This window comes from Gopherus flavomarginatus, chromosome 9, assembly GCF_025201925.1.
Source record: "Gopherus flavomarginatus isolate rGopFla2 chromosome 9, rGopFla2.mat.asm, whole genome shotgun sequence".
Classification (NCBI taxonomy): Eukaryota; Metazoa; Chordata; order Testudines; family Testudinidae; genus Gopherus; species Gopherus flavomarginatus.
In genome coordinates this window covers 48183349-48208513 of record NC_066625.1, presented here as the reverse complement: position 1 = coordinate 48208513, position 25165 = coordinate 48183349, and the positions used below count along the sequence as shown (strand labels likewise).

The following is a 25165-nucleotide window of genomic DNA, read 5'->3' as shown; positions in this document are numbered from 1 at the left end:
TTGCAGGGCCAGGGAGGTGCTGGGAGCTATCAGGCTGTGCCAGATAGTTAGGTTTCTCCCCATCACCAAGCAGTGCCTGCTTGCCAGCAGATTGTCTGGTTTTCTTTTTCCCCTGAACATGGCATTTGAGAATTTAGAAAAGCTGGCAGGTTATAAATACATCACCAAGCTGTTTACTCAAGAGATAAGCATGTAATGAATGTCCGTGTCTGTGCAGGCACCTGAAGAGAGGCTGATACTCCAGATCAGTGTTTCTCAAATGCAGCCACCTGCAGATTTTTTTGAAGCCACGACAGCCTCTAAAGTATGGATGGAAATTGGGGGGCATTATCCCCCCCCTCCCAAATGTATATGTTTATAGTGGGGGGGGGGGAGAAGACAATGGAAAGGTTCCACTGCCTCCTGAACAGCTTGAGTCACAGTCCAACCCTTACCCTCAGTCTCCCCTCCCAGAAAGCAGTGGCCTCTCCCTGCAGCACCCAGCTGTTGCTCCTGAATAGCTGTTACCAAGGGCAGTGAGATGTGCTGCTTTGCTGTTTGTGCTGGTGCCACCAGCAGGTATCGGTGCCCTGCATTCTGGGCAGCGCGTCTGGAGATGCGAGGGACCAGTGTGTGTGGGGCCTGCAGCACTTATCTGTGGAAGCAGCTGCAATGTTTGGTTGCTGGGGCACTCCTCTGATCAGCTCCCCCACTCCCGCCCAGCCAGGGCATGGAGAGTCTGAGACTCTGCAGGCAGCTGGTGAGTTCCCAACCCATCTTCCCCAGGGCAGGGTCTCGCTGAAAGGCCACAGGAGATAAGGACAGAGATAGGTTGGAATTTGGATGTGTATCTGTGCATATTTATTTGTTTTTCCTAAAGTTAATTAATATTTTTAGGAAGGATTGTCAGAGCGGCCCCCAGCAAGAGATAGTGGCCACACTCAGAGTTGAGTGTGTTGTGAGAACCCCTGCCCCAGGTTATTTACCCGGTAGTGCTTTCTGGCTCTAAAAGAGCACCAGCAGGCAGACTGGCTATCCATTTCTCCTTGAGATTACTCTACAATCTCATATGAAGTGCAGAGGAATAACCTGAATTTACTCTCATTTTAAACAGTGAAACTTGATCTCACATTATATCACGGCCCTTAAAGAGACAGTCAGTACACTCTAAAGCAAGAGTGCCAAAATTTTGCTAGGTTAAGGGTCCGCCTGGCAACTTGCCAAGAGCCACATCTAGAACCCAAGTCTTCTCCCACTTACAGTGGTGTGAAGTGGGAAGAACTGTGCTCCTGTTGTGAGGGGAAAGGGGCCTCTGGGCCCTAGTGCACATGAAACACAGCCTCTGCTCACCTCCTCCCATTGGTGGATGTAGCGGATGAGCCTTGAGAGCCTCAGCAGGCGCAAGAGGCTGAGGATTTTGGTGAAGCGCACAATGCGCAGAGCCCGGGCAGTCTTGTAAACCTCCGAGTCGATACGGGTCTCCACAATCAGGAAGATGTAGTCCACGGGGATGGAGGAGATAAAATCCACCACAAACCAGCTCTTCAGGTACTTCATCTTAATTCGTTGGGGGTCAAGGATGATCTCGGTGTTATCCTCTACCACGATGCCAGTCCGGAAGTTGAGAACTAGGTCAATGAGGAAAAAGGTGTCTGAGACCACATTGAAAACGATCCACGGGGTGGTGTTCTCATCCTTGAAGAAAGTGATGCCCACAGGGATAATGATCAGGTTTCCCACCATCAGCAGCAGCATGGTCAGATCCCAGTAGAACCTATACAGTGAGACAGAGACAGGATATCAGCCAAAGGAGGTCCCCCAGGCCAAGAGAGACCAAGTCATGTCCTTTATAAAACTGTACTGTTATTAGCTTCCTCACCCCCTGCCCGCCTGTCAGAGGTACGTCTAGGGCACACCAGTGACCACTGTATTTAGGTACTTAACGTAAAGAGGGATATTAGGTTGCTGGCATGGTGGATCCTGATGGGGGTGTAGGGTACAATGGGGGTGTCCACTCCAAAATCCTGATCAGGGCTTTGGAATAACCCAAAAGACATTTACATGGCTGACAAAAACAACCACCGTTCTAATAATAAACAAACACTAAAAGAAAAAAGAAAGCTAATGAAAGGAAGGGGGAGGGATAGCTCAGTGGTTTGAGCATTGGCTTGTTAAACCCAGGGTTGTGAGCTCAATCCTTGAGGGGGCCATTTGGGGACCTGGGGTAAAAATCTGGGGATTAGTCCTGCTTTGAGCAGGGGGTTGGACTAAATGATCTCCTGAGGTTCCTTCCAACCCAATATTCTATGATTCTAAACCCTCTCACTGCAGGTGTCAGCCAACCTTTGGGAGTCAGAAGAAACATAGTGCTTCAGGCAGGCTCTCTCAGAACTGCCCACTGTGGGTTTCTTGCACCTGCCCCTGAAGCAGTTGGTGCTGATCACACTCAGAAAGAGGACTCTGCACTAGATGGAGCCTGCTCTGATCCAGTGCAGTATCCCAAGAATTCAGCTTAGATTTCTCACTGCGCTTAGTGTGTGCAGAGACTGGATTTTGGGAGTTTAGATAGCGCTACATGGATGCCCAAGCAATGCAGAAATGATCAATACAGCTCATAGTCGTGTGCCTGAAGATATGTATTTAATTGTCAAAGTAACCAAGGGAAACATTTCACTGCTGTGCCCTCAGACAAGTCTCTGATACTCTGGTCTTTTCTTTATTGGTCAATCAATATTATCTGAATGGCTCTCAGAACAGCATTCGTTTTATTTTTGGAAAGCCTGATGTTATAAACCACTCGCTGTTTTTTAACCAGGCATTAGTATAATAGATACGTGATCACATGATGCTGCTGCAGCAGCTAATCCAGAGTAAAACAGACAGAAAACCTCACTAGTTTTCAGACTCTGCTGAGGAGTCTCACAAGTAACCTAGTAGCATCACTCCAATCCTCAATAGAGGCGTAACTAGTGGAGACATCGATGGCCTCATTATCATCAAGACTGCATTACTTCTACACAGTATACTACAGGGCATTTAATGCTATATTAAGTAGTATCATAAACAATTAAAATGCTCTTGTCAAAGTAAATGAACCAAGTGCACAGGGCAAACTCATCTATCGGCTTTGTTTGCTTACTCACACAGTCACAAGATACTTTATTTATTATTCTTCATTTCCTGAGCACCCAATATATTCTCTGCCATGTAGAGTACAAAGAGGAAGACAAGGTCACCATCCCAAAAGGCTTACAACAGAAGAGAGAAATTCCACTCCTATTTACACTTAGGAACTCTTAAGTGGAGTTACTCTGGATTTTCATTGATGTAACCAAGCACAGAATTTGGTCTGTGAAACAGACATAGCACATGTTTCTTGGCAAATTCGCTACACAGCCAAGCTGGGTTTGCATCAACCACACCCAACTTTGGGATGCTCAGAATGTAGATCTAGGTAAGAATTTTACTCCTTGAGTCTATATCTTGGACTAGATTCTCAGCTGGTATAAAACAGCATAGCTCTAGCAAGTTCAATGGAGCTACATCAATTTGTGCAAGCTGGGGATCTGACCCCTCATCTTTATTTTGTTAAATTGTCAACAAACAACAACAAAAGACTTCTCTGTCTAGATCAATGAACACTGCACTCCCCAAACCTAAGTGTAAGATATATTTACAGAGAAAGAGACACACAAAGTGGGGATTTTCAGAAGTATTCAGCATTGGCCTAAATCTGGTCCCACTGAAGCCCATGGTAATGGACTTCAGTGGGAGCAAAGTTAGGCCAACAGTGAGCACCTCTGAATATCCCATCAGCTAATTTTATCTTTCTCTTCGATGCATAGGCGTTACCCTGCCAAATACCCAGTGCAACTGCCTACCTAGCATGCAAGCACAGTAGCTGATGTTAGAAACCAAGCAACAAAATGAGTCTACTGTGTGTCTAACAGCATCATCATGCCATATCACAATACACGCTAGTACTGAACAAATCTAAGCTGCAAACTTGTTTATTAAGGGCGATATGATGACACAGCTTCCCTATTCAAGAAATTTAGATAATCACGCAACAGCATGCAAGTCTTTAAGACATTGGTATATGTGTTCCCAAGAGAAATATCCTTTCAGCCATCTTTAATCTCACTGTTGGAATACAGAAGGATATGCACACATATAAGAAGAGCATTATTCCTCCCCAAGTTTCAAAGGAAGCGGATGAAAGCTAAAGCAGCAGCCAGCCCTGCATACACATAAAGGTGACAGTCACTTTCTGCAGAGATCTTTTGATTTCTGTGCTTGCCTTTCTCAACATCAGCAGGTGATTTTAGGGTTCAGCAGAGAGTGAGAAACTGATGGCATTGGCTAACTAGTCAGTGTGGGTAGCAGGAAATTTCCCACACGCAGGTTGAGCAATATACTTCAATCCTGATTTGCAGAACTCCCTCATATTCCAGTCCACTGTAAATTAATCCAGATATAGAGCTCTGCCAGCTCCCTGTGGTCCTGAATACTGCAGTCCCTGCTGCTCCAGTCCTAGTACCCCCTCCTAGCTCTGCCAACACGTCAGCCTTGACCTGATCAGCAGCAGTGCCACTGACATTATAATGCTGAGTTTTGAGTTTTGCACATACACAGTCATTTTGTGAGGCGAACAAGCAGAGATTAAGTCATAACATTCATTTCAATGTGGTACTTAAAGCAGAGTTTCAGCCCAGATTTGGAGAAATGAGTCAAGACAAATGCCATCGATTCCTCTTGTTCCTGGCATTCAGAAGGCATCACATATGGAATAGAGACGATGAGCATCTATATCCAATGCACTGACTACTCACTAATGGGTGCCCCAAATGGTGAGCAAATACAACCTTTGGCCTCTATGAAGAAGAAAACCAAGGCTGAAAAGCACCAGGATTTTGGCCTTGACACCATTCCCACACTACAAAAAGAGGTGCCTAGTGGAATTTGCTAACCAGAATTCCTAGACATTATAAATGCAACAATAAGGAAGCCACAGCCCACATATATCTAGGTCAAATGCACCACACTTAGTGAAAGATCATTAATTTAGTGTCAATGGCTGCTCAGTGATCACAACACTTGGGGGGGGGGTCAAACATCTTCATGTCATTTTATATTTGCAGTAAGAAGCCTCTTTTTGCCCTTTCTAAGTTATTGATTGAGATGAATAAAAATGCATGTGACGTTTAGAAGGGCTAGTAGCAATTATTAATAACCGTGCACTGCATTTCTCCAGCGCCTCCCAAGGATCCCAAAGCACTTCCCAAACAGTAATAAATTTAGCCTCATAACTCCCCTGAAGGGTGGGTAAGGATTATTACCTCCATTTTACAGATGAGGAACCAAAGACATGGTGAAGTTAAGGGATAGTCTAATGGTCACACAGCAAGTCTGTGGCACTGCAGAGAACAGAACTCAAACGACTTGCAGTCTTGTGCTGTGACCAGTAGATCTTAAAATTTTTCCCATAGTGTGGACTACAGCTTATAAAGAGATTGACTTATGGATGTTTCCCTTCCCATTTCCTGTCTTGCTGACCACAGCTCCCCTCCGATTTCCAAAAGCTTACATAGAAGATTAACAGCAAGAATGCATGTGATTTATTTTAGCTGACTTAGTGCTGGTTTTCCTCTTGTTTTGAGCTGCTCAGTCACGCTGTCTGACCGGCCAGTTCTAACATACTTGCTTTGAATACAATACGATCACACACCTTAGAACTGGAAAAAAAAAATCACACTGCAGCCTGCACACTTAACTCTGACCTGCTAATCTGTAATTTAGTTACAACGTTCTACGGATATGCCTATGAAATAGGGTGGGCATGTGCATTTCAGTCATATTTGTGAGAATTTCTGAATGGCAGTGTGTATTGCATAGCTGATCTGATTTTTTAAAAGTCACAGTATAAATACCTAGCAGATGTTCGTTTGTGATTTTTGATCAGCGAGTTAAATCAGCTTTCTGTTCAATACCTAGTGCATGTTGTGTGGACGTGCTAGAATTGTAATTTTACAATAACTAACATTAAATTAAATATTGTAGTGTTGGAAGGACAAAGTTCAGAGTGCATGCTGCAGTGGGATTTTCAGTTTTTCACTGTATGCATTGAGAGGGAATAGTATTATGGAACAGAAAATGATTGCGTGTCAGAGGGGTATTAGTGTGTTAGTCTGGATCAATATCATGGATGATATCAGTCTAAAGTTTGGAGACTGATATTGTATTGGGCATGAATGCTGCCTTAACTTATGTTCTCCTGGATTTTAAGCGTTTGCAGTTTTCATAAGAAAAATATACTTAAGCAACAACAAGGACGAAGAAATGCAAGCCAGAATAGGGAAAGAACAAGTTAAAGAATAGTATGAGAACTTAAATGTATTCAAGTTGGCAGGGCCTGATGAAATTCACCCAAGGGTACATAAGGAACTAGCTGAAGCAATCTCAGATTATCTTTGAGAACTCAGAGCACAGGTGAGGTCCAGGAGGACTGCAGAAGGGCAAACATAGTGCCGGTTTTTAAAGAGGGGAGAAAAGGAGGACTCGGGGAATTACAGACCAGTCAGCCTAACTTCAGTTCCTGGAACAAACTATCAAACAATCAGTTTGTGACCACCAGAGGATAACAGGGTGATGAGTAATAGCCAACATGGTATTGTCGAGAACAAATCATGCCAAGCCAACCTAATTTCCTTCTTTGAGAGGGTTACTGGCCTAGTGGATGGGGGGAAGAAGTAGACATGCTAGAGCTTGATTTTAGTCAGGCTTTGGACACAGTCCCACATAACATAAGCAAACTAGGGAAATGTGGTCTAGATAAAATTACTATAAGGTAGGTGCACAGCTGGTTGAAAAACCATACTTAGGGAACAATCATCAACGGTTCACTGTCAGACTGAGAGGATGTATCTAGTGGGGTCTCTCAGGGTCTGTCTATGCTGCAGTTAAAAATCTGCAGCTGGCCTGTGCTAGCTCAGGGGGCTTGGGCTAATGAGCTGTTTAACTATGGTGTAGACATTTGGGCTTAGTTGGAGCCTGGGCACTAGGACCCTGCAAGGTGGGAGAGTCCCAGAGCACTGGCTGCAGTCTGAGCTCAAATGTCTATGTTGTAAGAGCAGGAGTGATCTGTATGCTCTGTATAACCTGTATGCTCAAAAGGTCTGTTATACTTCCCACCCCCCTTGTCTCCCCTCCCTCTTTGAATACCTGTGAAGTGGCTTTCCCCCACCCCTCCCTCCTGGAATGCTTGTGGGATGAATGGGCTGGTTGAACAGCTGGAAGATCAGAAGAGCTCCCAGGTAGACAAGGTGTCTGGGACTCTAATTAGGCAGTGTTCACACATTCAGTGCATGGACACTGGCTGAGATGCAGTGTGACCAAACAGATGCAGCCAAGTCATCTCTAGTTGCAGGGCATGAGGAGCAGGTCTTTAGCAGAGGAAGGGGCCATGTACTCGGAAGTGCACTCACAAGCTTGTACCTCCCATGAAGGCCCTTCGCCTGGACTGCCTGACCAGTGGTTCTCTGCGTTGCATTCCATCATGCCTTGGGAAGCCATAACTTCATCACACCACCCTTCGCTGTGCTGTTGGACACTTACCTTAAAGGATCCTGACATCTCCAGTGCTATGCCTGTCCTGGGAACGTGAGTATGCGAGTGTGAATGTGACAGCGCCCCGTCCCTCTTTTGAGCTTAGCTATCAATATAATAAAGGTGCTGCTTTTTGCCAAACTCTGCTGGGTCATTAGTCCTCCCTAAGCTTACTAGCTGACCCAATTCTCGGTAACTGTCTACACCACAATTAAACAGCACCTTAGCCTGAGCCTGAATCTGCTGGCACAGGAACAGTGGGTGTCTGGTTGCAATGTAGACATACCCTCAGGGTTCTGTCCTGGATCTAGCACTATTCAACAGTCTCGTTAATGAGTCATGGTGGGAATCCATAAAGTTACTATTGTACCTAAACTCCAGACTCAGGCACCTAAGTCAGGTGTTATGTGCCTATGTCTCAGTTTTGGCTTCACTGCGATTCACAAAACTCCTGTAAACTCTAAACTCTCTTGACAACTGAGCTTTTCGGAGTAAAAGTTCCCCGGGTGCCCATGTTCCTGTCTCAGGGTACGTGAATAGCTGCCTCTCTCCCGTGTCCGGACTCCTCTCTTCTGCTTGAGGCCCAGAGCAATTCACAAGCCAGGGGAAGAAAGGCATTCAGCAACCTAAGTTGTGTGCAGGGCCCACTCCAGCAGGCATGCTCAGAGGCCACCTAGCAGACCGAGTCCCATTAAGAATCTGGCCAGAGGAGGTGGTGGTGCCCATCTTACATCTCTTAGCTCAGTGTTTAGAGTACTTACCTGGGATGTGGGAGACGCAGGTACAGCCCCCGCTCCCCACCACCACCTAGCAGAGGAAGAGAAAGACCCCTCCCTGTAGACTGGACTTAGGTGCATATCCCCATGAGAGGGGTGGGGCTTACACACACTGTTCTTGTCATCATCCCCCATTGGCTAGCTCAGGTGTGGGCTAACATGCTGGCTTTTGTGGATCACATTCCAAGGCGCTGATCTCTCCCTTTGCAATGAATAGGGAGTCAAGGCATCCAACCCAGCATTGCAGATCTCAGTGCTGAAACTGTGATTTTCTAGGTCTCTAAAAGTTAGGCGTTGCAATGCTTGCTGTTGCAATGTCTAAATCCTTTAGATAATGCAGCGGAGAGTATTCTTATAAAATGTGGAGGTGGCACCAAGCTGGGAGGGTTGCAAGCACTTCGAAGGACAGGGATTAGAATTCAAAACAACCTTGGAGAATTGGTCTGAAATCAACACGATGAAATTCAATAAAGACAAGTGCAAAGTAGTTTGCACTTAGAAATGAAAAATCAAAAGCACAAATACAAAATGAGGAATAGCTGGCTAAGTAGTAGTGCTGCTGAAAAGGATCTGAGGCTTTTAGTGGATCACAAATTGATATGAGCCAATGTGAAGTTGTTGCAAACAAGGCAAATGGCATTCTGGGACGTATTAACAGGATTGTCATAGGTAAGATGTGGGAGGTAATTGTCCTGCTCTGTTCAGCACTGATGAGACTGCAGCTGGAGTACTGGGTCCACTTATGGGTGCCATACTTTAAAAAAAAGATGTGGAGAGAGTCAGAGGAGAGCAACAAAAAATAAAGGAGGGAAGGTTAAAAACACTGGACATGTTTAGTGTTGAGAAAAGAAGCTGGAGTGGGGACATAACAGTCTTCAAATATGTTTATGATGACAGGGATCAATTGTTCTCCATGTCCACTGAAGGTAGGACAAAAACATAATGAGCTTAATCTGCACAAGGGAGATTTAGATTAGATATTAGGAAAAACTTTCTAACTAGAAGGGTAGGTTAGCTCTGGAATAAGCTTCTAAGGGAGGTTGTGGAATCCCTATCACTAGAGATTTTTAAGAATGACAGACACCTGTCAGGGATGATCTAGGTTTACTTGGCCCTGCTTCATCATGTGGGGGATGGACTGGATGACCTCTGGAGGACCCTTCCAGTCCTACATGTATATGATTCTAACATTAACTCTAAATTAACAAAGCATTTGGGCCATTTTCAACCTTCATTGCAATGCAGTCAGCTCTGGGTTGAACCAAGTAGCTTTCTGCCAATGCACAGAAATGAATCAAAACCAAAGCCAGAATATCACCAGGAGTGCAATTTAAATGAGATACCATGGATAACCTTCCTACTCTTACAATGAGTGCAATGGTATATTTAATGACCACATCCCATCAAAAACACCCACTGTCTCCAACAAGACCAGTCTGGGGCACTGGTTAAGAGCTGATTCAGAGAAGAATTCTCCTCTTTATATGGTCACTCTTCACGTGGGAATGTTCCCTAAATTTTTTGTCCTGACAAAGGAGCAGCTCCCCTCTCCTGGAGGATGCATGTTGAATGATGTACTACTACACTGACCAGTAACTTTCTTGGTAGGAAACAGGTCACCGTTTAATTCCCTGGACTGCTAGTTAGGCTAGAAATAGAAATCATCATTTGCAACGTGCATTAGCAGATGTCAGTATGATTGGAGTGGGGATGGTATGGTTTGTGGGGGTTGGAGGAAAGGTTCATTTCAGAAAGCAGCTACTCACTGGGTAGAATGAGGAGAGATACACACAAGGAAGGAGGGATAGACAGACATTTTCCTCTATACTGAGCATTATTTTTTCCAACCAGGATCTGGTGTATTTCTGTTAGATAGTCATAACTTTGCATTCTTCACAGAGATAATAGAATAGATGTGGTGAGTCACTGCGACTAAATGCATTAAAGGACACTTAGGCAAATATCCAGTGTAGGATTTCACCTGCTAAACAAGTTCATTTACTCATAGTGATCGATTCAAATGCGCTATCCACATGATAAAACTCTCTGAGATAAATACCCACAAAGAGAATTCTTGTGTTAAATTACTAAAAACCCAGCAAACCTGAATGTTACATAATGGAAAATGATTAGGGGACCTGTTAAAAGAATGAGATAAATTGCTTTAATTAACTCCATACTAAGCTATGCAAACAAGATGTATACTCTGCCATCCGTAAATAACCACCCAAGAGTACAGATAATGAGGTGTGCATCACGTGACAGTATACTGCAAAGTCTGCTTCCTATAACAGTTTACCAGACTAACACCCTGGCCATACTAGTCAGTGCCAGTTGCTTCCCGTTAGTTGTGCATATTCCAGTTCTCCATAAAACTGGGACTACACCAAACTCTATCTCCACTGCAAGTTAAAATGTATGTAAGCGGATGGGACATGGTCAATGGTGCTGTACCAGACCTGCCATAGAGGCTAAGGTCCAGATCCTTAGAGAACATTTAGGCTCCTAACTTCCACTGAAATCAATAAGAACAGCCATAATAGGTCAGACCAATGGTCCATCTAAGCCCAGTGTTCTGTCTCTGACAGCAGCCAGTGCTAGATACTTCAGAGTGAATGAACAGAACAGGGCAATTTCAAGTGATCCAGCCCGTCATTTGCCCTAGATTCTGGCAGTCAGACATTTAGGGACACCCAGAACATAGGATTGCATCCTTGACTAATAGCCGTTGATGGACATTGATGAACCTAGCCTCCATGAACTTAGTTCTTTCTTTTTTGAACAGTATTATACTTTTGGCCTTTACAACATCCCCTGGCAACGAATTCCACAGGTTGACTGTGCATTGTGTAAAGAAGTACTTCCTTTTGTTTGCTTTAAACCTGCTGCCTATTAATTTTATTAGGTGACCTCTAGTTCTTGTGTTATGTGAACAGGTAAATAACACTTGCCTATTCACTTTCTCCACATCATTCATGGCAGCAAAGAATCCTGTGGCACCTTATAGACTAACAGACGTTTTGGAGCATGAGCTTTCGTGGGTGAATACCCATTTTGTCAGATGCATCTGACGAAGTGGGTATTCACTCACGAAAGCTCATGCTCCAAAACGTCTGTTAGTCTATAAGGTGCCACAGGATTCTTTGCTGCTTTTACATATCCAGACTAACACGGCTACCCCTCTGATACTTGACACATCATTCATGATTTTATTGACTAAAGGAAGTTAGGAGCCCAAATATCTTTGAGGATCTAGGCCTAAGTTACTAAGACAGGCCCTGATCCTACATTTGTTTAACTTTACTGCCATTGCCATCAACAGGACTACTCCAAGTAGGAAACTTACATAAATATTTAAGTGTTGCTAGGGTCAGAACCACAGGTAGGGAGGGGAGCCAGACAAAGCATTCACTACTGGTACTGGCCTACGTCTCAGTGCATTAGAGCTACTCTATCACATCTGATTCACTACAACTGGTGCTCTAGCCTTAAATCTGTTGTAGAATGTCCAGGGAGATTGAAGTGTTGAAGAGATACTGGCTTTTGTATGTTACCATTCCTGAAGTCTAATTTGTGTCCATTTATTCTTTTATGTAGGGACTGTCCAGTTTGGCCAATGTACATGGCAGAGGGGCACTGCTGGCACATGATGGCATATATAACATTAGTAGACATGCAGGTGAATGAGCCCTTGATGGTGAATTATGGTAACATATAAAAGCCAGTAGGTGAACACTTCAATCACCCTGGACATTCTATAACAGATTTAAAAGTAACTATTCTTGAACAAAAAAACCTCAGAAACAAGATTCTAAGAGAAACAGCAGAACTAAAATTCATTTGCAAATTTAACGCCATTAATTCGGGCTTGAATAGGGACTGGGAGTGGCTGGCTCATTACAAAAGCAGCTCTGCCTCTCATGGAATTGACACCTCCTCATCTATTATTGGGAGTGGACTACATCCACCCTGATCAAATTGGCCCTGTCAACACTGGCTCTCCACCTGTGAGGTAACTCCCTTCTCTTAATGTGTCATTATATAATGCCTGCATCTGTAATTTTCACTCCATGCATTTGAAGAAGTAAAGTGTTTTACTCATGAAAGCTTATACCCAAATAAATCTGTTAGTCTTTAAGGTGCCACCAGACTCCTTGTTGTTTTTTTAGGAGATTTTGACTTAGTTCTATGCTTAATTCCCTATTATACACTAAAATTGGAGCATTTTATTGACACAGTAAAAATATAATCACACATAAATATGCACTCAGTGATATTTTTATTCCAGCTATAGTGTATAATAGTTTTCAAATGTTCAGTGCATTGATGCATTTACCCTATTATAAACACAGTAAAATATGATGGACGGCCTTTAACTTACAAAAGATAATGCATTAAATCAATAAGAATTCGTTTAAATTATTAGTGCTTTGATGTCAGCTACAATACATCCACTCTATTATCATGCTGTTTAAAGACATGAAGGGCTTTGCATGGCACTATTCGTAAGGAGATGTTTATAGAGAAATTCAAGAGAATCAAGAGCTACTAAAACTGGCCTTATGTCAAAGGTAATCTCCGAACAGAGAATGTGTTAATCTATAGTATGCAATAGCACAATGCTCTAAATAAATCAGAGCCTTGTTAGTTCTTAGCACTACATTTGATTTCAGCATGAACTTTTTTGGCCAAACTGCATGCTTTGGGATGGACACAAGGAAGCACTATTTCCCTTGCGAGTGATCCATTTCAGCACCATGGACATCTCTTTCCATTGCACCATTGAGTAGTTGCTGAAATGGCCCTCTGGAGATAAACAAATGACATGCCTATTAAAACAAACAGACTTTTAATTGCTATGATTAAGAAAGTCTTGGACCTTGCACTTTCCATTAGTTCAAATAAAGGAGTGCAGAATGCAATAAAAGGAACCCATTACCAAGAGCCCCCCTTCCATCAAATATCAGTTAAAAGAAATTAAAAAGCAGTCAGCCTTGAATGTGCTCTGGCTTCTGCAGGAAGGAACAGCACTTCATAAACTTGGGGCCTTGAGAGAGAAAGCTCCAGCTCCTGGATGCTAGAACAGCCAACAGCTCCAGTCTCAACCATTACAGCTGCTGGGATGAGCCATAAGACAATAGACTATCCCCCAGCAAGACGGGATCTACAGGACTCAAGACATTTCTATTACCTCCACCAAAGACCTACTTTTCCATTTGATTTAACATTGCCTTTTAAATTATTCATTCAAAGGCTATGGTCCCTCCATGTCAGTGTGCTTCTCCTCAAGTGTATGTAGTTTGTGATGAAACCACTTCATTTTGCTTTTTGCCTTTTCACATGAGGATCTCAAAGCTCTTTGTAAGCCTTTGTGAATTAGCTTTTCCAACACACTCCTACGAGCATAATTAATCCAATTATTCAGATGGAAAACCAATCACAGAGAGGGTAAGCAACTTGACTGACATGAGTCAGTGACAGAGCTGGGATCAGACTCTAAGTCCACACTAACCACTAGACAGACAGCACTTCTTTTTACTTTTGACCCTTCAAGTCTGATAGGATGGTAGTTTACATAAGGAGAGTGGAGAGTTGTATCCTTGTGCCCAATGAACGGGCCATGAAGACTGATTGCCCCTTCCATCCTGACCAGTGGTCCCTCCAGTCATGGTTGAGGCTGGTTCAAAAGGCAGTGAGGGAGTGTGTATGTAGCTTGCACTACCACTGCCTGCCCTCTCTATGTCTCATGGTCTCCAGATTTATCAGGCCAACAGCTTTCTCCAGCTGCAAATATTCCCCCAGATTCCCTTTCCCATTGGTTATTGTATGTCAGTCCATGCTCCCCAGACAAGTAATATTGCTTAATGCTTATACAGTGCTTGTAATAATAGGAATCAATGACACTTGACAGCCATCAATCAAGCTACATAACCCTCCAATCCTGCTGTAAATGTAACCCCCATTTTACAGATGGGGAAACAGGCACAGAGCCGGTGAGTGACTTGCCTAAGGTCACTACATGAGTCAGTGGTAGAGTCAGGACTCAGGAGTCCCATTCTCCCCATCCCATGCTCTACCCACTGGACACTGCTGCCTCCAGAACCAAAGGCACTCATCTCATTCTTGGAAGCAACTCCAGGGAGAGCAACATGCACACTTGTTCCACCACAATTCAAATACAATACAAACAAGCAACTTCCACCATCTGAAAAAAATACTGCGTTAAAGATTGCAGAAAGGTCTGAGGAATCCAATGTGCGACATGCAATTGACAAAAATGGAAGGAAAAGCCAGTATTGAAATGTATTCGGCTACTTAAATCTCCTCCTTGGCCTGCACGCATGGCATCACAAGGAAACAACATATTCCTTTACTGTGTTACAAGGATGTTCCCCGCAGTGACGAGACACAAACATGCCACAAGAACAGCAGCCATACTAGGTTCTTTGCAAGCTACTCTCATGGCCACTGCCCCGGACTTGCTCTGTGCTCTCTTTCCTGCAACTGCTTGCTTAGCAAACTAAGTATTTTCTTAAATCTATATTTAGAATCTGGCTTTCCTGAAAGAGGAATCAATGTGATTTCATTTCCCACCCCCCACACACAGACCCTCAAGAGACCTTGTTTGTTCAGCGCTCAGGTTCAGGGAATTCTCTGCCCTAAATCTGAAGAGTGGAGGCAGTTAGAGTAGAATTACCATTTCAGCTCCTAGACAGCATTAGTCATATTCCTCCCTGGATTCAGCCATTATCAGCTCAGGGCGAGTCATGCTCTGCAACATGACAGTAGAGCAAAGAGGTTTTAGGACAATTACTTCCTGTGCAAAAATTTCATTCCTTCCCCTTCTTAGGGCTTGAAAGGGAGAAGGTTCATATCTTGGAGCTAGACATGTTTATACAGTTATGGGGAGACCCCAGGCTCAGACAAAGTTGAGTGGATTTGAAGATGACATGCGAAGGGACACGAGTGGTATTTCACTGCCAGGGGAAGCTGGTAATGGAACCACTACCCCCTCCCATATGTGTTCTGCTTTAAAATTCATTAGGGCCTTCACCAGACACTTGTAGGCACAAGCTGACCAGGAGAGGTGCCCAATCAGTGCGTCTCCTGGCCAGCATGGTCCCACTTTATCGTGGCTTGGCTCCACCTGCTGTTGGTGTTGCTCTAGTTAATTCCATGCCCCTAGGTGGAGTGAAAGTCACAGAGGGGACAATGCACACCTACTACTGTGGTCTGGCGCCTAAGTTCTGCTGGTTTGTTCCAGTGGAATCCCAGTGGGATCACTTCTTGGGCAGTCATGTCACTGCAGGCTGTCACCTCTCTCCATGCTTATCCTAGCCAAGCTTTGCCAGGAGGGGTTAAGCAGCATAATCCCTTCCATACAAAGCTACCTAGCTACGTATAATTCCTTGTTCTCACCTTTCATCCAGGCCTGCTGGAATCCCAGCAAGTCATCGAGGAAAAAAGCAGTGCAAAGGATCTAGCCCTCTCCGTGTCCAGCCCATTGTACTGGATAAACACATCGTTAGCCCCCTTCTCCATGCCTCTTTGTTAAGACGTTCAATGTGTTTAATATGTCTTGATTTAACAGAGCTCCCAATATAAATTATGTATAAGCCCAACATGCTTTGTTTGATCTCCCAAAAATCTCCCAAAATGTATGAATATGGAAATGTCCCTTTTTGTTTGCTGTCCATTGATCCAGGCTTTGACCCTTCTCGACATGTATTTATCTCTGATGAGTGAATAATAAAAAGAACCAACATGCTGGGGGACGGAAGGAAGCCCCTTCAAGGGTGCCCATTGCCTTGGAAACTTGCAGTAGAGAATATACAGCTCAATAGGGGCAGTAGTTTGCAAAGACCCAGTGCATCTACTGTTGAATGTATAGGAATACAAGTAAAGATGAGACCGAGCTACAAAACTCAGATCCTGGTCACAGTCCAACCCTGGGCACTTCCCAGATCCAGAGTTTGGTTTTGCCCATTATAAAGATGGGCCTGAATCATAAATTAGGATTTGTATCAAAAAACTTTCCCAAAATGTTTGGGAGCAGAGTTTTGTTTGGACCCATCTCTGAACACAAATGGGGTTGTCTCCTGTTTCAGAGTTGCCAGATACCAATTCCATGGAAAAAGTCACATGGGGTAATTCTTATAGGCCTGATCCTGTGGCCCTTACATGACAAACTGGGCTACTCGTGACAAACTGGGCTACAGCTACAGATCAGGCTCAATATACTCTATGGTTTAGAATCAACAACGCTGCAACCACAACACAGTATGACAAAGAGAGCATGTAACCCAGGGGTAGGCAACCTGTGGCACGTGTGCCGAAGGCAGCATGCAAGCTGATTTTCAGTGGCACTCACACTGTCCGGGTCCTGGCCACCGGTCTGGGAGGCTCTGCATTTTAATTTAATTTTAAATGAAGCTTCTAAAACATTTTTAAAACTTTATTTATTTTACATACAACAGTAGTTTAGTTATAAATTATAGACTTATAGAGACATTCTAAAGATGTTAAAATGTATGACTGGCACGCAAAACCTTAAATTAGGGTGAATAAATGAAGACTCGGCACACCACTGCTGAAAGGTTGCCGACCCCTGATGTAAACTAAAGTTGTACACAATGTATTTCTCAACTATGTTTCTCTTCACAAGCTACAGAGACCATAGGCCAAATTCTCAGCTAGTGTAAATGACACAGCTCCATGGAAATCACATCACTTTAGACTTGCTGAGAATCTGGGTCTTTGTTGCTCATTAACTGAAGGAAAAAAGGCTAGAATATAAAACTAAAAGAGAGAAGACCGGTGTCACCATATCTATCCCAGCTGAGAATGACACATAGCCAATTACATGTAAGGCAATCCCACCATCATCACCAATTTTATCGGAGCAATGAACTGGGTCAGATAACAAGAAATGGCCAGAACAGTCACCAAGAGTCTAACGGAAGCTGGACCAGATTAATGAAACTGCAAAATTGTTGTTCTTATTTACAGTAGCACCCACAACATGCCAGGTGCTTTCTAAATATTCCCTGCCCCAAGGAACTTGTAATCTAAGGAGGGACAGACACATGGACAGATCTTATGGGAATGGGAATAAACAGTCCATTTGTACACAAGCCAACTCAATACACTGTAAGCAGCACAACAGAAGTGGGGCCTGTAGGAGGACTTACATGTGGACAGGGGAAGGGTCTTGTGGATGGGTTCAGGGAGGTGCAGAGAGGGCTGCATGAAAGAAGCTGGCAAAGAGGTTGACAAACTTGGGAGCATTGGTAGAGAAGAGGGGACAACATGGAGCTTTACATGGACCTCCTTGATTCTGGCTGGGTCAGGAGGTGAAAATGCTGAAGTACCATGGAAAAGAGCTGGCCTTGCTATGTTTTTGTCTGTTCTATCCTGTGCAGATTCTTACTTCCCCTCATCACTGCAGGGTCCAAGCACCTTCCCCATGTGCTTTACTCTCTCCCCACAAGGAGAACTGTGTGCGTAGTGGAGTGTTCGGTTTGGAGGTTAGTGTGTTTTATTGTGGGTTGGTGTGGTGGTTTTTTTTTCCTTTTTTTTTTTTTTTGAGAATGCCCAGGCTGCTCTGAGTTGATGTTGGAGAGAGAAGGCAAGTCGAAGAAACATACCTTGTCCTGGAACAGAGGGTGGAGAGGTTTGTGATGGTCCTTAGTTCTTGGGGGAGTCATTCCACACTCTCAGACCAGCTACCGAGAACTTTGTCTCCTGCACAGACTAACTTCACCCTTATTGTGCCAGCATAGCAGAGATGTTGACCATGATCCTCATCTTGAAGCTTTAGATGATATTTTAGATACTCTGGGCCCAAGCCATTGAGTACCTTGAAGATTGGGATTAATAATAAAAAATAAAGCAAAAAAGTGGGGAAAGAGTTGGGTGAAAAGTCAAATGTGAGGCTGATCCAACAGCTCTTAAGTCATGCAAGTCACTCTTAGTGAGCTATCCCATTGACATCCCTGGTTCTGCTCCCAAGAGGGAGTGATGCAGGATCAGACTCTATTGTTTTTCAAAATGAAAATGTTTGGGGCGAAATCCATGAAAAATAAATGATGCTGATTTTGCAAATTCCTAGATTTACAACTGGGTTGAATAGCAGCATTGTGTAGACTGCAGTGCCAATGCATGCACACTCTTGCTGCTTGACTCAGGCCCTGGGTATGCCTGCTCATCACAGGGCTTGGCTACACTGGAGAGTTGCAGCACTGGTGGTGGGTTTACAGTGCTGCAACTTACTCTGTGTCCACACTTGCAAGGCATAGCCAGCGCTGCAACTCCCTGGCTGCAGCGCTTGCTGTACACCTGGTCTGCTTGGGGTGTAACGATTCCAGCGCTGGTGATGCAGCGCTGCTCATCAAGTGTGGCCAGCAAACGTGCTGTTATTGGCCTCCAGGGTATTAAGAGGTATCCCAGAATACCTTTTCAGCCACTCTGCTCATCGTTTCACACTCCACTGCCCTGGGCTCAGGTGACCCGCCCTTTAAATGCCCTGGGAATTTTAAAAATCCCCTTCCTGTTTGCTCAGCCAGCTGTGGAGTGTAATCAATCAATCAATCAGTGAACATGCCTCCATGCGCCAAACGAGCCCCAGCATGGAGCACTGGCGAGCTGCTGGACCTCATCAGTGTTTTTGGTGAGGAAGCTGTGCAGTCACAGCTGTGCCCCAGCCGCAGGAATTATGATACCTATGAGCAGATATCAAGGGCCTTGCTGGAAAGGGGCCATGAATGGGACGCGGTGCAGTGCAGGGTTAAAGTAAAGGAGCTGCGGAGTGCCTATTGCAAAGCCCGTGAGGGAAACTGCCGCTCAGGTGCTGCCTCCACTACCTGCCGTTTTTACAAGGAGCTGGATGTGATACTTGGGGGTGACCCCACTGCCAATCCGAGGACCACGATGGACAGTTCAGAGCAGGGAGAGGAGGGGGAGGGGGAGGGGGAGGGGGTAGAGGAAACTGAGAGTGAGGGTACTGGGGTGGTGGGAGACACCCCGGAGTCCCAGGAGGCATGCAGCCAGGAGCTTTTCTCAATCCAGGAGGAAGCTAGCCTGTCGCAGCAGCTGGAACTTGTTGGTGAAGAAGAAGCAGAGGAGCGGATTCCCGGTAAGCAGCTTTTATTTTAAAGATGGAAATGTTTTGGGAAAGGAGGGGGGAGTTATGGCTGCATGCATGCCTAGATGTGGAATAGCCCATTGATGTGGTCTATCACGTCGCGGTAATCGGCCTCTGTAATCTCTTCAAAAGTTTCAGCCAGAACGTGGGCAATGCGCTTGTGCAAGTTTATAGGGAGAGCCACTGTGGTCCTTGTCCCAGTCAGGCTAACGTGTCCACGCCACTGTGCCGTGAGGGGTGGGGGGACCATTGCTGCACACAGGCAAGCTGCATAGGGGCCAGGGTGGAATCCGCATTGCTGGAGAAGACCCTCTCGCTCTTCCCAGGTAAGCCACAGTAGCGAGATATCTGGCAGATAAAATCCAGTGGAAAAGGTAGGGATAGTGTTCAGTGCAGGTCCCCCCTCCCCCGCAGCTCTCTGATTTCCCCAATGCACAGAAACCCCAGTGCAGCCCTGACCCAAGCAGTTGCCCTTCCCAGGTGAGCCGTGGCAGTGAGATGGCTTCCAGGAGTAACGCTTGTGGCAAATGTATGGGTAGTGTTCAGTGCGGTTTCCCCCCAGCTGCTCTCTGCTTTCCCCAATGCACTGAAATCCCGGTGCAGCCCTGACCCAAGCAGTTGCCCTTCCTACGTGAGCCGCGGCAGCGAGATGGCTTCATTAATCACTCATTCCCCATTACTCACCATGTCTTCGCTGCTGTGGCCTCTCTGTGCTATGTTTGCCATGTGTAAAGGATGCTACAAATGAGACTAAAAACTCCTTAGTTGTGATTATAAACAATGCAGCCTCTTTAATAAATGTTTCTTTTTCTGTTTTTTTTCTAAGTGTCCTTGAATAGTACCAGTAATCCACCATCCCTATCACAGACTGCTGAAAAGCTACAGAACCTGAGGAGGAAACCAAGAAAAAGTAAAGAAGATTTGGTGAAAGCAGTTATGAATCAGTCTGCCAGAGAGTAAGAGGCTGCAGGACTGGAGAGAAAAAATTCAGCAGTGGAGGGAAACAGAAAGCAGGAGAAAGGAACTGGCTAAGAAGAAAAGCACAAAGCAGCTGATAAGCCTCCTGGCGTGCCAAATGGAGTGTATGCAGTCACTCATAGCCATGCAGGCAGAGCACTACCGTGCTGCCCCTCCCCCCATCCCAAAGCTCTCTCCCTTGCGCCCCAATGTCAGCTCAAAATGTCCTCTTCCAGCATCCAGGTTCTTACCACCACCAGCTGGCCCCAACGCCTGTACGTTCACCTACCAGCCCTGAGAACTACGACCCTTACCCTCTGCACTCAACCCCCATCACCATGCAGCATTTTCATCCTGAAGTGCAGCAGTCATTACACAGCACTCCAGGCAGGACATATTCAAACCTCTGACCGTACAGTTCACCACCCTATCCCCCTGTCCTTTTACTTACTGTCTTTTCAATAAATGATTTCTTGGCTTTTAAAACAGTTTTTATTATTGCAGAAAGTGAAAGATACTGTACCCCAAAGAAAAAACAGGCACTGCAAATCATTGTAACCACTGCACTTCACTCCCGTGCAAGGAACCAAACATTACTGTTGGCTTTCAGCCTCAAATTGCTCCCTTAAGGCATCCCTAATCCTTGTAGCCCTGTGCTAGGCCTCTCTAGTAGCCCTGCTCTCTGGCTGTGCAAATTCAGCATCCAGGCGTTGAACCTCGGAGGTCCATTCCTCACTGAATGTTTCACCCTTCCCTTCATAAATATTATGGAGGGTACAGCACGCGGATATAACCGCAGGGATGCTGCTTTCCCCCAAGTCTAGCTTCCTATAAAGACATCTCCAGCGTCCCTTTAAACGGCCAAAAGCACACTCCACAGTCATTCTGCACCGGCTCAGCCTGTAGTTGAACCGGTCCTTGCTCCTGCCAAGCTTTCCTGTATACGGTTTCATGAGCCAAGACATTAACGGGTAAGCGGGGTCTCCAAGGATCACAATGGGCATTTCAATGTCCCCTACTGTGATCTTCCGGTCTGGGAAAAAAGTCCCGGCCTGCAGCTTCCTGAACAGGCCACTGTTCCGAAAGATGCATGCATCATGCACCTTTCCAGGCCAGCCTGTGTTAATGTCAATGAAATGCCCCCGGTGATCCACAAGCGCCTGGAGAACTATAGAGAAATACCCCTTCCGATTAATGTACTCGGATGCTAGGTGGGGTGGTGCCAGAATAGGAATATGCGTCCCATCTATCGCCCCTCCACAGTTAGGGAAACCCATTTGTGCAAACCCGTCCAGAATGTCCTGCACATTCCCCAGAGTCACGATTCTTCTTAGCAGGATGCAGTTAATGGCCCTGCAAACTTGCATCAACACTATTCCAATGGTCGACTTTCCCACTCCAAACTGGTTCGCGACCGATCGGTAGCTGTCTGCAGTTACCAGCTTCCAGATTGCAATAGCCACCCGCTTCTCCACTGACAGGGCAGCTCTCAATCTCATGTCCTTGCGCCGCAGGGTGGGGGCGAGCTCAGCACACAGTCCCATGAAAGTGGCTTTTCTCATCCTTAAGTTCTGCAGCCACTGCTCGTCATCCCAGACTTGCAGGATGATGTGATCCCACCACTCAGTGCTTGTTTCCTGAGCCCAAAGGCAGCGTTCCACGGTGCTGAGCATGTCCATTACTGCCACAAGCAATTTATTGTCACACGCGTCAAGCGAATCGATATCATCGTCGGACTCCTCACTGTCACTTTGGAGCTGAAGGAATAGCTCAACTGCCAAACATGATGTGCTGGCGACATTCATCAGCAAAGTCCTCAGCAGCTCGGGCTCCATTTCCCACAGAAATCACGCTGCAGACTCACAATGGAGCCAAACTGCTGGGATGTGAAGCGATGCACCACAGGGCGTTGGGACAGGAAGCGGGATGACCCGCACCCTTCCATCCCCTTCCCACAACCCACGGCGCCAAAATGGGACGAGGTGCTCTGTGGGACAGCTGCCCACAATGCACCACTCCCAACAGCGCTGCAAATGCTGCAAATGTGGCCACACTGCAGCGCTGGTAGCTGTCAGTGTGGCCACAGTGCAACGCTGTCCCTACACAGCTGTACGAAGACAGCTGTAACTCCCAGCACTGCACATCTCCAAGTGTAGCCATATCCACAGTAATGAAAAGCCATCAAGATTTCTTAGATAAGTAGGGAGCTTGCTGTGGTCATGACATTCATAGTTAGAACATAAAGAGCATAAGAATGGCCATACTGGGTCAGACCAAAGGTCCATCTAGCCCAGTATACTGTCTTCCAACAGTGACCAATGCCAGGTGCCCCAGAGAGACTGAACAGAACAGTTAATCATCAAGTGATCCATCCCCTGTAGCTCATTCCGAGCTTCTGGAAAACAGAGACTAGGGACACCATCCCTGCCCATCCTGGCTAATAGCCATTGATGGACCTATACTCCATGCACTTATCTAGTTCTTTTTTTGAATCCTGTTATAGTCTTGGCCTTCACAACATCCTCTGGCAAAGAGTTCCACAGGTTGACTGTGTGTTGTGTGAAGAAATACTTCTTTTGTTTTAAACCTGCTGCCTATTAATTTCATTTGGTGACCCCTAGTTTGCCCTAATGGCCAGAAATTCCTCCCCCACTGCAAGAGGCAGGAACAAATGAGTCACAAAAGGAAGGGAGTAGAGTCTCAGCTATAAACTAGTTCTTCTTCACCCCACCCCTCCTTCCAAGCCTACAGTGGACCCTTGACCCCTGCTCTAATGGATCAGGGTTCTGCAGGCTGGGAATGAGATGAGCCAAGGGGAAAGAGATATTCCCTGCAACATGCTCTGTGTCTTATTACCTTTCCCAGTAGAAATTGCTTCTGGCATTAATGCAGCTTGGAGCAGCTTTGACTCCCATAGTACATCTTCTATTCCCCAGCCCACCTGGAGTGGGTAGAACTCAGGCAGCCAACAACAGCTGAGCTCCAAAAGCTATAGGTGAAGGGAAGGCCAGTGTTGCACTGTTGAGTGGCCTAGGATCTGAGTGCATGGAGCTTAGGACTCCATGGGATTTCCAAGCCACGTCTCCCAATCCTCCCTACAAAGACCAAACCACCAGCCCTGTGATGGGAAGAGTCAGAGGAGGCAACAAACAGTTTGTTCCCCTCCTTTTCCAGCAGGAAGGAATAATTTGACCCTAAATGGCAGGTTTTTTCCCCCTAAGAACACTAGGCCAAATCCTCAGCTACAACCAATCAGCATAGCTCCCTGAAGCCAACATAGCAATGCCAATTCACACCAATCAAGGACATGGACCACTATCCCTACAGGATAACTCATCCTAGATCAGGAGAGCTAAAGCTGCCTCTGAAGTGTGGAGCACACGTCACTTGCTTGTTTGAACTAGAGTAAATGGCAGCATATCTGTAAATTGAAGTTTTTAAACCATGATTTGAGGACTTCAGTACCTCAGCCAGAGGCAACAGGCCTACTACAGGAGTGGGTGGACAACTCAGGAGGACAGACCAGATGATCACAATGGTCCCTTCTTGCCTTAAAGTCTATGACTCAGACAGGCTTCATCATATAGCCCAGAAAGATTGTGCTAGGGCTATACTTATTTACATGCATCGTCTACCCCCTCTTCATACCAGACACCTTCAATTCCATTATAATACCTGGCTCAGAGAGAGCTTGCATCCAATGATATCAAAGCCCTTTGCAAAAGGAGGCTACCCACATTTTGCAGATGAGGGAACTGAGGCACACAGAGTAAGTCATTTGCTTCAGGTCCCACCCAGCAAGGCAGCAGCAGAACTGAGCACAGAACAAAGGTCTCCTGCCTCCTAGTCAGTGTTCCAGCACTCACTGGGAGACAGAGCGATGTTCACATAACCGCCTCACTTCCTTCACTTTGGCTCTGTTGTCTCCCACTTGCACTTCACCACGCAGGGAACTGGAAACTCCAAGAGGTCGCCCTTACAGACTGTTCCATCACAGGGAGGCAGCTTACCCCAGCCCTCCCGACCCTGATGGAACGACCAGGCCCCACATGGGGCAGTTCCATCTGCAAGGAGTCTCTGGGTCTCCCAACCCTTTGCAGGTCTCTGTGAGCCCCTCCATTTCCCTGACTCCTCCGCAGTAAGTGTGCCTGCTTTAGATAGAAAGTAGAGGGAGGCTCAAGGGCAGCAGGAGTTTTGGATGGGAAGAGCAGGATTAAGAAACCATCACCTCCCCATGGCAATTCATGGCATCTTATAATGCCATAAAAAGAGCTTTGCAGAAGCAGCAGGAAGAGTCTATTCTTTGAACTACTATCAAGCTTCCTGCTGCCTAACTGGCCTACTGTGTATTAATATTGCAGACATTATGCCCTGGAACATCACAGGCTAAAACCTGGAAAGTATTTTATTAAATAAAACATATTAGAGAGGAGCCAGGCAGCAATGCTTCAATACAAACCTCAGCAGTGCTGTGATCCCACCACTCCCTTTGGGCCCATCTCGAGATTTGCCAGGGAGTGGGCTTAAATACAACATCAGTGATACAGAGCATCCAATATCTCATGTGAGCAGTCACCCTCTCTGAGATAGAATAATCATTGCCCAACACTGATCTTTCCTTCTCTGCCCAGTCAGGTCAATGGGAGTTTGCACAACCCAACGAATAATGCAGGGTCCCCTTGTTTTTGAGAAGTGTTACAGTAAT

At 45.6% G+C, this 25165-nt stretch overlaps 3 protein-coding genes across 3 annotated transcripts in view; 1 reads left to right on the top strand and 2 right to left on the bottom strand.

Moving 5' to 3' along the window:
* LOC127058429 (myb/SANT-like DNA-binding domain-containing protein 2) overlaps positions 1 to 25165 on the bottom strand; it is a 606575-nt gene that overhangs the window by 216370 nt on the left and 365040 nt on the right. The gene's annotated exons all lie outside the window — the stretch shown is intronic.
* HCN4 (hyperpolarization activated cyclic nucleotide gated potassium channel 4) overlaps positions 1 to 25165 on the bottom strand; it is a 172957-nt gene that overhangs the window by 120586 nt on the left and 27206 nt on the right. Inside the window, exon 2 of the mRNA XM_050968126.1 lies at positions 1330 to 1753. Coding sequence (XP_050824083.1) covers positions 1330 to 1753 — 424 coding nt within the window. The remainder of the gene's footprint in view (positions 1 to 1329; positions 1754 to 25165) is intronic.
* Positions 18651 to 20961, top strand: LOC127058435 (myb/SANT-like DNA-binding domain-containing protein 2). The gene is made up of 3 exons (XM_050968499.1): positions 18651 to 19337; positions 19378 to 19494; positions 20330 to 20961. The coding sequence occupies exons 1-3, from the start codon at positions 18960 to 18962 to the stop codon at positions 20336 to 20338; spliced, it is 504 nt and encodes a 167-aa protein (XP_050824456.1). The 5' UTR covers positions 18651 to 18959; the 3' UTR covers positions 20339 to 20961.

Excerpts from the sequence above, each read along its gene's own strand:
- LOC127058435 (XM_050968499.1), top strand. The coding sequence starts at position 18,960 with ATGCCTCCATGCGCCAAACGAGCCCCAGCATGGAGCACTGGCGAGCTG. Across the intron at positions 19,338-19,377 it reads GGGAGGGGGAGGGGGAGGGG|ACACCCCGGAGTCCCAGGAG; the intron begins GTAGAGGAAACT and ends GGGTGGTGGGAG.